Source organism: Lathamus discolor, chromosome 1 (genome assembly GCF_037157495.1).
Source record: "Lathamus discolor isolate bLatDis1 chromosome 1, bLatDis1.hap1, whole genome shotgun sequence".
Taxonomy (NCBI): domain Eukaryota; kingdom Metazoa; phylum Chordata; class Aves; order Psittaciformes; family Psittacidae; genus Lathamus; species Lathamus discolor.
In genome coordinates this window covers 152073336-152086986 of record NC_088884.1, presented here as the reverse complement: position 1 = coordinate 152086986, position 13651 = coordinate 152073336, and the positions used below count along the sequence as shown (strand labels likewise).

Sequence of the window (13651 nt, the reverse complement as noted above, 5' to 3'; positions counted from 1 at the left end):
AGGCGGGACCGCTTTCCCACGGCAGAGCACTGCCGCGCCTGCGAGCCCGAGGTGGTACATGGATATGCTCGGGGCCCCTCTGCTTTCTGTGTCTGACGAGACTCTTTAGGGCTGTGTGTGGAGATACGCATGGAGAGGAGGGGGGGGTACCGGAGTGACTGAGGAGGGGTGGCGGGGAGAGGGGAGTTATTAGGAAACTTTGCTTTGGCTACTCTCTATCCTTGGGGCTGCGTGGCGCCAGCACCCTCAAGTTGAAAGGAAAACAGCCATTCTCACTTCCAACTGCCCACTGAGATCCTTAAGGCGACAAAGACACAAAAGTGAGTTTTATTTGCTGGTAAGCCAGAGGCAAGAAAAAAGAAAAGCCAATTCCCCCTTAAAAAGAGCCGACAAATCCTTTTTGCTCTTTTGTGTGAGCTTTTCCTATTCACATGGAGCGTTCATCCGTGTGATTCCCAACTTATTGTCATTACTTAGTTATTAATTGTTCTCATCTGGGTTTAATTGAGCAACCAAGGACTTTAGCCCAAGGGTCAGGGGGAAAACTTGAAGCAAAGACATGTTCAATAGGAATCCTGCGCCCCGAATATCCATCCCAAGCTGACATAATGTAAAAAAAAAAAATACAACCAACAAAACCCAAAATCCAGACAAAGAGGGGATGAAAGGGTCCGGCTCGCCCGGAGCCCCGCGCCGCAGCGCCCAAAGGTGCCTGAGAAGGGAGTGGGGCTTGCGGGCAGCCAACTCAACGGGGTTCTCTCTGTTTAAAACCTCTCTCGTATTTTTAAGCGCTTATTTACAGGATAAACATGCCCTCCTGCGCGATTAGATCTGCTCCCCAAACCCGCGGTCTAATCGCGCAGGGGCTGAGTTTATCTCCAGCCTTTTTCTGCCAGAGACACAACGTGGGAAAAAGCCGGCACCGCGCTCCCCAGTCCGGCGCGGCGTTGGGCGCTGGGGTCAGGATCACAGACACTGTCATTTGCACAGAGAAAATAAATGATCGGGAGAGCAAGCCAAGGAAAAACCAAAACCAATAAAAAAGGGGGAAATAAAAAAGAAAATGAAAGAAAAATAAAAGGAAGAAGGAAAAAACCCAACCACAAAACCCCCAAATTCACCCCAGACCAGAAAGGACTGGGCGGCGAGGGCAGAGCGAGAGATGAGAAGAAGGGGATTAGAGCAGTGAGCTCTGGAGAAAGTGGCTGGGTTCAGGTATGCTGTTTCGTTGAGTTATTGAAAGCATCATTGATATTTAGGAGATGATAAAAGTCCCGCCTCGCCCCCAGCTACAGTCTCGCTGGAGCCACAGTGCCTGCAGAAGATTGCCTAGCCTCATTACAGCAATTATTTTCCTTCTAACTTTGCCTCAACCTTAACGTTTTAAATTGCTGGAAATGAAAGCAGCGGGGGAAGAACAAAAACAAAAAAAAAAGACAGAAAGAAAAATATAAAAAGGAGTCCCAATTTCTCAGCGCCCATTCTTTGAGCGCTAAGATAAAGCACGAAATTAGGATAAAATAATGAAAAATGGGAAATCAACGCTCTTACCCGAGCGATCCGCAAAACTAAACCGGGTGGAGCGGAGCCCTGAGGGGGCTCGGGGGCGCAGCCGGCAGGGCACCAACGAGGCGGCAGCCTCGGTGCTGGAGGGGTCCACGAACGCGGAGCAGCGCGGCCGGGGCTGAGCGGTGCTGCGCGGAGCGAGGCTGCCCGCCACCCTCTTCCGCGGGGTCCTCGGCCGGCGGTCTCCACAGGGCTGTGTAGACGGGTTTCCAGCAAAGCCGGCCGCTCGGGGCTGCGGGGCGCCCGGAGCCACGGGGATGGGCTGGAGACGGAGCCTAGCGGTCCCGACCGTCGGTCCCACGGGTGACGCCGGCTGCCTACCGCAACGTCCCAATGCCACCAGCCTGCACCCACCACCCATACCGCTGGCTCCGGCGCTGCCTGTGCTCCGCTGTCAGCGCCATGTCTCCCCTTCTCCCGCACCACCCCTACAGCCTGCTCTCCTCTCCACAGCCCCAAACCCCCATCTCCCTTCCCCTGAGCAAGCCCGGCTGCCGAAAGAAGCGGTGGGGAAGCCCTTGGTCTGTCTCTCTTGGCTTAGCACCGAAAAGAGAGGCAAGTCACACCACCCCCAAACCCTCCGGCAGCCGTCGGGGCTGCGGCTGGGAGCTTCCCGGCTAAAGGCCGCTGGCAGAAAGAGGAGCAGCTTTTATCCTGCCTAGGGCTAGGAAAACCCAGCCGGAGCTGAGCCAAGCCTGGAGCCGTGCTGGTCCCGGAGCTGTTGGGAAAGCAGCCACAACTGGGGCAAGGAGATGCGGCTGGAGCTGCCAGTGAGGGGGGGAAATGAAATAACCTCGGACAGCCGTGAAGATAAGGCAGCTCCAGGATACCCAGCAAGCTGAAAACTCAGCCGAGGTCGCACTGAGACCAAAGTCTCCTGGGGAAGAGAAAAACCAGCTGGTTCAGCTGGTCCCTCACTCCTGTCCCCCTGGCACACTGACAAGTTTAGTCTCTTCTTGTATCACCCCTGGCAGTGAAATGAGCAAAAAATCCACAAACAGTAGCTTAAAATTAATTTATTTAACAAATATAGCTATAATATAAATGATAATAAAATTTCAAATATACAGTATATTACATAGTACACAGAGCCCCTTCCAAAGGAGCTAGTGGAGGAACAAACACAGGTAACAGACAGTGCTGTTACAACAGGGACGGGAGAGGCTGCTTTACACTTCTGCCTCTTGACCTCGCCTGGCAGAAAGAAGAGAAACACCCTGCCTTTCACCCCCTCTTTTTTGCCGTTTCTCTTCCGCAGTTCCTTCACACACAGCAGGGTCTCTCCCAGGGCTGCCAGCCTGACACGGGGCAGGGCTGGCCCATCGCCACCCTCGGGGAGCAACTGGGGCCATGCCTCAGGTTTCTGCTGGCTGCAGAGCTGAGCAGCTCCCAGGACTGCCGAGGAAGAAAGTGGAACGGCACTGGACCAGGGGCCAACATCATAGGGGGAAGAGGAAGCAGTCTCTGCAACAGGGCCCATGTAAGTCCGCAGTGAGGAGCCAGAAGAGCAGGAAGGGAGCGCGTGCGGAGCCGGCAGGAGCAGGCAGTCAGCGTGCTGGGCTCGGCAGGGCTCGGCTCTATGTGAGGTGGTACATGCTGTATCCCACGTGTGCAGTGTACAGTCCCACGGGAGCCACGGGCAGCCCTGCCCGCTGGAAAGGGCTGGAAGCGCCGTACAGAGAGGCACCGGCCACAGCCGGGCCGCCCAGCGGAAAGGAGATGCCGAAAGCAGCGGGTGGGAGCATGGGCTTGGCTGCCATCTTCAGCTTCTCCAGCTCGGCCTCCTGCAGCCGCTTGGCCTTGGCGCGGCGGTTCTGGAACCAGATCTTCACCTGGGTCTCGGTGAGGCTGAGCGAGCTGGAGAACTCCGCGCGCTCGGCGATGGACAGGTACTGCTTCTGCCGAAACTTCCTCTCGAGGGCCAGCAGCTGCGCCGTGGTGAAGGGCGTCCGCGGCTTCCTGTTGGTCTTGTGCTTGCGCAGGGTGCAGGCGGGGGGGCTCAGCCGCCCTGTGCCGAAGAACAGAAGGGGGGAAGAGGGAGACACCTCGGTTAGCAGCGCCCGGAGCCAGACACCCTGCAGAGCCCTCACCAACAGCAGCTGGGATGAAGAATGGGGTAAATGAGGTCCCCGCTCCAAGTGTCCCAAACCCTCAGCGCTGCGTGAGGCCTGCCTCAAAGTGGTATCTCCTAATAGAAATTGGGTTTTTAAAGAACTCCCAGGCCCAAAGTTTCCCAATGCTTTTGGAATCTCCAGCTCCGTGATAAAAAAAATCGAAAGGGCAGGAGTGTGACACCCAAGCACCCTCCTGCCTTCACGGCTCCCGGCTCAATCCGAGGAGGCATAAGTGAAGGCTGTGACCCTCCAAAAAAAAGTATATCCTTTTTTATTGGATTAAGGGGAAAAAAAAAAACCCGAACGGGTTGGCCTCTCACCCTCTTCGTTAGGCCCCGGTAACCGGATTAAGCACGTAATTAACTACGAGCTCTAAATTCACACCAAGCCTCCATCTACCGCTCTGCTCCTCTTTAGATTTCTAAGGGTCCTCGATCTGTCCCGGATTTACCTCGCACAACTTTTACTTTGCAATTTGAAAAAGTTAAACAACTGCGATACTCTGCACAACTCCTGACAGCAAACCTGTCTTTCTTCAAGAGAGAGAAATCAACTCCCGTCGCAGCTCCGCTAAGAGCACCCGAACGCTCCGGAGGGCAGCAACCCAAGTTTGCCCCTTTCCGCTGGAACTCCAGGAGCGGTCGGGATCCAGCCGAGCGGCCCGGTGGCAGCGCAGCCGTTCGGAGGATTAACGGGCTTTTCTGATCCCAGCCCTCCCACTGCTATTATAACTTTAGAACTCAGCGTGGTAAAACAGGAAAACGCCGGCAACTGCAGGTCTTTGCGCATGGAACACCTGAGGTACCAGCCGGTGGGGCTGAAGCCCGCAGAGCCCGAGAGCCCGGTCTGCGTGAATCGTATGGAATTATCTGAAAAGCCACTTTCGGGTAAACACCGTTGAGACTGAGTTTGACCCCAAATTAAGCGAAGAGGTAGGCCAGGTTGCTTTATCTCCCTCCCCTGCCCCGGTTAGCATTTGGCACACGATCTGGTCCTGGCACGGCCGCTCTTCCTCCGCCGCCATCCTCCGGCTTCGCGCACGCTTGAACCGGTTCAGTACTTTGATCAGGCCGGAGTGGCCCGGCAGAGTGCGATCCGCAAGGAAAAGCATGCCAGGAGGGGAGAAAATGAGAGGAAGCGCCCGTCCGCCCAGCAGCGCTGCCCCGCGGGGGAAGGGGCTTAGGGGGGCCCCAAGCCGCCCGCTCCCAGTCCCTACTTACTTGGGGGAGGCGGTGAGAACCGTGGGTTCTGCATCCAAGGGCTCCGCTCCTGCTTCTCGGGGCTTTCCGCCTTGACAAGGGTGTCTTCGGGCAGCTTGACGAGCCCCCCGACGGAGAAGTGGCCGCCGAGGGGCAGCGGAGAGGCTGGCGCCTCCGCCGTCAGGGCGCCCAGGCGGGGGCTGAGGCTGGCGCGGGCGGCCGCCCCTAAGCCCTGCGGAGGCCCGGCGCCCTCGGGGCCCTCCCTGCCGCCCGGCTTCCTGTGGTCGGCCATGAGCGCCTCCACGCTGAACGGCAGGAGGGACGGGGAAACCTTGGGCTTGTCGCTTTCCTCCTCCCCGCCCATCGCCGCCGCGACAGGGATGCCGCCGCCGCCGCCGGGCTTGCTGAAGGCGGATGCGGGCAGCTCTTCGCTGCGGACGCCGGTGGGCGCGGTGGTCATATCCAGAGCCGGGGCCATGCAGAGGCGCGCTGCCGTGGCCACCGCAGCGCCGGGCGGGAGCGGCTGCGGCCGCAGCTCATGGGGCCGGGGCCGGAGACGGGGCGCGGGCAGCCGTCGGCGCGCTCCGTCCCGCGGCGGGCGGCGCCGCCTGATAAAGCGGCGCGGGGGGAGGCACCGCCCAACCAGCGCGCAGGGGGCGGGGCGGCGGAGCCCCATTGGCTGCAGCTACAGCCCCGGGAGCGGGTGGCGGTGTCGGGTTCGGACTCGCCGTCGGGGCGCGCTCCCCCCAGCCCTTCCCCGTACCACCGCTCAACCCCACGGTATCGCGGGCGGGAGTGGGGAGGGCCGGGGCTGCGCTCCGCAGTGGGACGGGATCCTGTGGGGGAGGCTCAAAAATCGGGGCCAAAAATGTATTACTGTCGGAATACAGCCAGGCCCGAGCAGTGTTCCTCTGTAAAACCGAGCAGTATTGCGCTGTCCTGAGTGTGGCCTCCCGGAGGGACCCCTTCCTGTCCCACAGCCTGGCTGGCCTCAGAAAAGTGGTTTTAGGGGGTGTTTGTTTGTTTGTTTTGGGGTTTCTTAAATGAGCGCCGGCCCTGCGGTGTGTTCGGAGTGTCTGCGGAGATCTGCGCTTATGTACATTATACACATATAAATCGTGCTGCGTTTCATGGCAAATATGCGTGCGCTACTCCAGATAATGAAACGTGCCTTCCCTTAAAAAGGAACATATAAGCCCCAGACCCATTAAAGTCCCGGCTATTTTGTTTTGTAAATTCGTTTTACGATCCCTTATCCCCGCGCCCAGGACGGATGTGCAGTAAAACGGGGCCGCTCTCTAATAACGGGATTGGCCGCTCGCTGGGAAAAGTTTATTGATAGCTGCAGGGCTCTAATCTCCTCGGAACACCAGAGGCTCCTGCAGTCATTTAAGGGCAATTATCTGAACGGGGAGGGACAGCGCATTCCCGTCCCTTTCAACTGGTCTCAATAAAGATGGTAGATTAGGAGCGTACAGGTTATGAAATGGATTGATACAATAGACGTTTTATTAACTGATAAGCAGCAGGATCTGAGTGAAATTAATTGTCCTGCTCGCAGGACAAAACACGCATACGTATCTTTACACACATGTGAGTATACTCCCTGTACAAAGGTACTGTCCTGCATGTACACATCCATACCTGCCCTACTGTGCTCATAGACACTCCCTCTACGTGAAGATGATCTGTAGGAGACTCGCGGGGTGCTTCCGTGCCCTCCATAGACAAGGGTGAACGCGCATGGCACAGACCCGCATACAAGCAGGCGCACAGCTCACATCGGCCCCTTCACTTCCCCTCCCGATTCGTGCCGCCCCGGTGAACGCTCCTACGGCCACTCACGGAGCAGTGATGCCGGCCCCGCGCCCTGCCCGCAGCTCCCCGCTCCCTGTCGGGCCGGGGGACCGGGCTTGGGGGGGAGTGTTGAAGGTGGTGGTGGGGGACGGGGACGGTTGTGTGTGCTCGGAGAAGCGGCTGCATTGCTAATTGCGAGAATAAACAATCTGTCACGATTAGTCAGTGCCTCTAATAGGCAGACAAGTGATGTTGTTTTTAGGCGCCAGCAGCGGTCTGATCAAAGGCTTCAGCTGGAGGGGGACTATTGAGGACGTTAACCCGCATCAAGGGAGCAAGGCGCCTTAGCCCTGGGACACCGGCACATTCAGCCGGACAAAATTAGTTTGCTCTACCAATCACACATTTTCTCAAAACCCGGTTCTCGATGCGAAGATGCACAACACTCCCCCCCCACCCCCCCATCCCACCTCCCGGCTGGGAAAACACGCGCAAATATCGCTGCACCGTGTTTCCCGGTGTCCCCTCACCCGGTCCAACAGGTATGACAGATGCATATATCTTTTTGGGTTTCCCCCCCCACCATCCCAAAAGCAACAGCGCCAAAGAAGATGTGCTGTGTCCATCAGATCTCCAGACAGCCCCCGCGCTGCTTTCGATCTCTTTGTTTTGACGGAAATATGAAAAGAAAAATAAAACTAAGAGCTGCTGGGTTATTTTCCTCTAACTTCTCTTTCGCAGAACGGTTTGGCCGTTGGGATGTGGCTGAGGTTTGAGGAGATGAGTGTGCGAGGTCCCGCTCTCATCGAGAGTTGTCAGAATGAGATAATTAGCTCTTTATTTATCTCCCAGCAATGAACGCTTTGTGTTTACGTTTCTGTCATACTCGGTGGTATTTTAATCACTGTACCATAGCAAGGGCTCGATTCTCCTTCACATGCTGGCAAGCTCTTAGGCTGAAAAAGGGAAACCAGTGAAGTTTCTTTCGTTTCGTGCTTCTTTCTTTTCTTTCTTAGTGAGATCTACAGGTTCTAAATTAGGGACTGAGAAATCAAATCTGAGAAACGAAATCTCCCTCGCAATGAATTTGTTTTTTTAGAGGGAAATTTTTAATATCCAGACTCCTCTCCCTTTCCTCGCTGCGCTCTGGGTGACCAGGACATCACTGGATTTCCGGGACCTTTTTCTGGTGTTGGTTCCGTTGTGTTAATAATTCTCACTTGTTTTTAGGCTCCTCTCTCTTACTTTCCTTCCTGGGCTATAAGAAAAACCGAAGCAAAAGGGCGGGGAAGGAGGGAATAGGTGACTTTATTGGCGCTTGTTCCAGACCAGTGTTTTTATTGGGAACCGTGGCGCTTCCCTGAAGGCACTTGTGCTAGATAACAATATTGGGCAATTAGCATCCTAAACAGTCCCGTTTCAATATAATGAATGTGCTAGGCAAAGCCATTACCCCTAGCATTTTATTTCGGTGGGAATACAACAACAAGGGCTGGGAGGGGTGCATGGGGGATGGGGAGGGAGGACAGGAGGCAGCGCTAAGCCAATTCAGGGCATTGTCTGCCTTTTGTAAACGTTATCTTTGACTTAGAGGCAGAACTCCGAAAGGAGAGGGGTGGTGTTGTTTCCCTTGTTTCTATTTTATTTCCCTCGAGACATCAGCTCTTAGGAGACCAGACAGACCCTCAGGACACGAGCAGGTTTTGGGGACTGGCGGCTCTACTGCACCCTCCTGCGCGTTTCCTACGCACCCCCTCCGCTCTGCCTGCGCGCAGATCGGAACGGCTCAGCCTTAGGGACAAAGAGCCAGATCTATCGCAAGTGCTAAAAATGTCCTGCGGGCTTTACAAGCTCTAAAAGCCCTTCAAGAGCCGACCCTCTCTGCTCCCGTCGCTGCTCCTTCTCCCCGGAGCGTCGAGTAATGCGAAAAGACCTCAGTTCTTTCCCCCTTTTTCCTTCTATTCTTTTTTTTTTTTTTTTTAAACCCTCATTCTCTTTTACCCTTTCCGCCCAGATTAAGCATAATCTAAACTACTTTTCAGGCTCAGGGCACCTGGCTGATGCTCGAGAGGTTACCGGGAGCGGTGATTTGGTGGCCAAACTCCAGCCGCCGAGGCGTCCCCGGCTCTTCGGGGGTCGGAGGAGCCGGGCTGAAAGGAAGTCACTATTTCAAGTGGCCCAAATTAATTTGATCGCGACATTATGATGCACTTGGAAAAGATGAAAGAAAAGGCTGGCCGTCTCCTCCAAGATCTCTATAATTATAGATAATATATCCTATTTCAAAGCAATTAGCTCAATCAGGCGTAACGAGGCACTTTGCTGCCAGGGAGTAACAATGCCTTACGGTTATTTAAGCTTCAAGATGTCAAGCAGACTTCGAGACTCTCTGCTCTGCCCAAAAGGGAACTTGGCTGTTTTAGTGAACATGGCTAAGGCAGTGGTTTCCCTTCAGTGACAACACACCCATTTCATTTTATATGTATATACTTTAAAGCTCTGGCAAAGGTGTCGGCTCTCCTGAGGAGAAGAGCACGGCTCCTCCAGGCGCATTTGGGGCCGGAGCGGTGTGGCATCACCTCTGCCCTGCCCTCCAGCACCGACCTGCCTCACCTCTCCTGCTTGGGATGCTTCTGCTCTCCGCGCCTGTCCCCGGCCCGGCACCTTCCTTTCTTTCGCCTTTTGAGGTGATTCCGACTGCTCCTCAGGGAGCAGTGCCGGGCAACCGGAGCGCGGCTCCTGTCGGAGCAGAGCTCCCGCCGAGCCCCGCAGCCTTACCCTGCCCTCGCCTCGGTTTTACCGAAACGCGTGCAGATGGCAAAGGTCCTGAGAGCAAAGACTGCATCCGAGTGCCTTAACAGCGAGCCGGCGGTCGCGCTTATGTGCTTGCCCGTGTGTGGAGGGGTCTCTGCAGAAACAGCGAGGGGGTGGAAGGTGCCCAAATCCCCACTCCCTGACCCAAACCCGCAGGAGAAGTGCGCCGTGTTTGTATGTGGGTGCCAGCGGATTTAGGCCGAAGTAATGAAAGGCAACTTTTCCCCCTTTCCCTATGCCGCTGCAAACGGGCACTCCGCGGGTCTGGGTTGGCAAGGCGTCCCCGTCCGCTGCGCCGGGGCAGAGCCGCAGCCGAAGCAAGGCACGACCCGGTTCGGCACGGCCCCGCGTGGCCGCGAAAGTGAAGCCGTGCTTGGGTGAAATGCTGCCGTAGGAAAATTAGCAACGGCACCGTTAACCTGTCAGCTTTCCTTCCAAGGATTTTTATTGCTGGGGAGTAACAGAAGGGGGGCGGGGGGAGGGGAGATACAAGGAAAAAAGAAACCAACGAAAAAAAACATCGCCCCATGGGTTAGTCATTTGAAATGGACAGTTGAAGGGAAATAGGAGGCCGGGAGCATGAATGGGAACTAAATAAAGTTTAACCACCCCTCCTTCTTCTCCCCATGTGCAAAATGGAAACCTTATTATATGATTCACTGTGAATCACTAGATTGAATGCGATCATTATGAGTAAATGATAGTCGGGGCTCTGCTGGTCTTTTCTTTCCTAGAGGCAAAACTATAAAATATGAAGGATATAAATGATCTTCTCTCTGCTCTCTCATAAAGGACATTCATTCAAAGCCGCGCTCTGTCTCGCCCCCAGTTCCTTTGGTCCCCTTGAATTCCACAACGATCAAGGTAGATTACGGCGAGTCCTGGTTTATTTGTCTTCACGTGCTTGTTTATTGGCGAAATGTCACGAAATGTAATTTGTCCCAAATTTATTTAACATGAGAAAATGGTTTGTGGTCGAAGGAATCCACGCTGGTACCGCCAAGGCGATCTCCGATGCTCAGAGCAAGTTCATTACCACGCTATTTTACAGCGTTTCCATGTTTACTCCTCATTTCTCAGGAGCCTTTTACATATCGTTGCATAAGAAAAGAGTTTTGCCAGCTCCAGTTATGAGATTTCCTAGATTTTTTTACGGGCGGAGCCGGTTTACAAAAGCTGCATTGTTTGACTGCGGTCTGGGTTTCCATTTGGGGTAATTATTGTATTCCCAGTCTTCTTCTAATCATTTGCTCACAAGGACACAGGTTTTTTTCCTCGCCTTTTGAAGAAGATGAAATACTCCAAACTTGCAAGACCATTGAAATAATCCCCCGCTTCTTTGCCTATTGTGTAAAAACTATTCCTTACATCTCTCTAAATTGCTGGAAAATATGTGATGGAAAGGGAATAAGAAAACATATAGAGAAGAAGAAACGCGTGTCACCACAGTCTGAAAAAACACTGCAAACTGCGAGAACCCCAATCTAAGTCTGTTCCCAATAGAGAGGTCTGTGGGAATGGGAGGGGGGGTGCTGGGGGAACAAACATAAAACAAACCCACTTTTCAGAAGGAAATACGTTTCAGCCAGATAATTATCAGCACCTCGGGACAAAAATAAGACGTTCATAGAAGAAAAACTCAAGGGAAAGCAAATGCCTATGTGTGGCAGGGCCGTGCCTGCTCAGAAGGGTTTCTCCTCCAGCTGCTGCCTCCAGCTGCACAGCTGGAGAAGGGCCGGGAGCCACGGCCCCACCACCACACAACGGCTGGACCTGCGGGTACTGGAGGTGAAGTTGATAGATCTCCTCTTCCCAGCACCCCTTTTTGGACCTTCCTGCTGCATGCAGCTTCCCAAGGCAAGTCTGCCTCTCCCCACCTTCCGCATCTGTAAAGCTCGAGGGCAAATAATATGAGGAACAGGATTGGGGTATACACTTCTTTTCTTCCTTGACTAAGATGCTTCGAAAGTGATTAAGCAAAAACTTGCCAGTTGGGAAAAGAGATATTCATGTATATTGATACAGAAGGATTTCAATTTCCCTGTGAGAGGAAACTATGGTTGAACAACAGAGTAACTGGTGTCAGGTATCTCCCAGACTCTATCTATGGAAAAACAAAACAACATCACACTCCTGCAACTATCAAAGCCATCCACAAGTATTTGAAACTGTCCTGATGATATGTAACCTCCTGCTTAGGAACTCCAGCGCCTTATTATTTTGGCTATGTGATCTCACCACATCCTTTTGCTGAGTGGCAGCTGATGGCTAGATATGATACCGGGAGTTACATCATTCTAATAAATCAATGTAACCAAACAATTTCACTGCCAGAGGAGGAGGGGAAAATATCCAAATATTTTGTAGGGAACTGAATTTGTCTTTCAGAAAGCTTATGTTCCACTCACACTTTCCATCAACTGCAAGCATAGACATAATCTAAAATGTTCCTGGCTTGCCTGCTGCTCCACTGATTAGCTTTTGGAACAGAAGAGATAACATTTCTAGACATCGGTCTGCCCTGCGCTGCCTTCATGTTATTCTCTGCATATGTAGTTTTGACATTATTTACATAACAAGTGTGGATTTTTATTGGTGTTGGGTCACTTTGCTTTTTCAACAGCTGCCTTTATTTCTGTCACTCAGAGCAGAACTTATTTCAACCTTTCAAACAGTATCAGACTTCTCATTACAATCCAGTTTAGAGGTGCAACACCCTCTACACAGCTGAGCATCCCTCACAGGGGCAAGCCCAGGCTGAACCACACAGGGCCATGGGTGGTTGTTGGTGCACAGCCTGCTGCACACCTACCTCCTCCTATGTCAGCAGCATGGACCACACTGCAGAGCAGGATGTGGCCCTGCATCAGGTCAGAACTGTACTGCTTTGGCTTTATTTCTCATGATCCTCTTCTGATTTGATTGGAAAAAAATATTACATTAATTTTTTTCTCCAGGTTGAGTCTGTTTTGCCTGTGACAGTAACTGGTGAGTGATCTCTCCCTGTCCTTATCTTGATCCATGAGCCTTTCATTATATTTTATCTCCCCTGAGGAGGGGGAGTGCTGGAGCATCTTTGGTGGGACCTGCCCAGCATCCAACCAGGATCAATCCGCCACAGTGACATTTGCACATGTGCACACACATATCCTGATTCCCACACTGTGGTTACTGAGCCTGGGACATGGGAGCAAATCAGCACCTACTTGACCCAGAAGGAGCTATTTACAGGGGGAAATCACATGCTTCAGTCTCACAGGTAAATTCAGGTCCTTCTTACTTGCCATCACAAATAGCTAGATACCAGCAATGTATAAAACTGGAGACAGAAAAAGAAATGCCACAGGAGTGTACACAGAGCTAACAAGGGAGCGGAGCAATAAGTTCACTGGCAGTGACAGGGAGCACCTCTGTTCCAGCTGAGATTCTACAAAATAAGGGGAGGGGGGAAGGAGGAGAAGGAAAAAGGAGAAAGGAGTATGATGAACATCTTGGAAAGTCACCGGAAACTTTGTTCTTAGGAGTAAATCTGCCGTCTTGTGATCCCTTTTCAGCAGGGCTGGCTGGGAGCCAGCCGGGTTCCCTGGAGTCCCCCTGGCCTTTTTGTCTGGAGCCTGGGAATCTGTCTGGAGCACAAGGCTGGAGGGACCAGGCTCGAGTTTGCACTTAGGCAGTGGCCATATTAGAGGAAACCTCTTTGGGTTTGCAGCACTCAGGCCTTTGGAAGACCTTTCTGAGGGCTGGTGGAGGGGCAGGGGAGCTTCCCCTTGTTTTGGGAGCAGCTGGGTGGAGTTGAGGGGACACAGGAGCAGGAGGAAGGGCAGGTTGCCTGTCCCCAGGCCTGAGATGCCACAGAAGATGGGGTGGGATGGAGGGGATTGAGCAGTGCTCTCTGGCCCTCACCCAGCTGGCCTGGATGAGGTGTCTCAGGGTATCCCGCTCTCCCCAAGGTATTGTTTCAATACAAACACCAAAGAAAATGAAAAATTATCAACAAACAGAACAAAAGGAAACCAAAAACCTTCAGTGGAGTCAAGGCGCATTGCTGTTCCCCTGCTCCCTTAGCCCTGCCTACCTGAAGACCTCTTTTAGGGTGATGAAAGTGTGGGCTCTTACAGTCCCCTGACAGATGCAGAAATGCTGATCGGCATCCTTCCAATA

At 53.3% G+C, this 13651-nt stretch overlaps 1 protein-coding gene across 1 annotated transcript; it reads right to left on the bottom strand.

Annotated features, from left to right (window-relative positions):
• Positions 1–3053: 3053 nt before the first annotated feature.
• MSX1 (msh homeobox 1) lies at positions 3054–5453 on the bottom strand. Its single transcript, XM_065665301.1, has 2 exons — positions 4901–5453; positions 3054–3574 (listed from the first exon to the last, which is right to left on the bottom strand). Exons 1-2 carry the CDS (start codon positions 5355–5357, stop codon positions 3144–3146), a joined length of 888 nt encoding a protein of 295 aa, XP_065521373.1. The 5' UTR covers positions 5358–5453; the 3' UTR covers positions 3054–3143.
• Between the last annotated feature and the right edge of the window lie 8198 nt (positions 5454–13651).

Coding starts and splice junctions, on each gene's coding strand:
- MSX1 (XM_065665301.1), bottom strand. CDS start 5,357: ATGGCCCCGGCTCTGGATATGACCACCGCGCCCACCGGCGTCCGCAGC. Junction 3,575..4,900: donor GTTCTCACCGCCTCCCCCAA/GTAAGTAGGGAC, acceptor TCTTCGGCACAG/GGCGGCTGAGCCCCCCCGCC.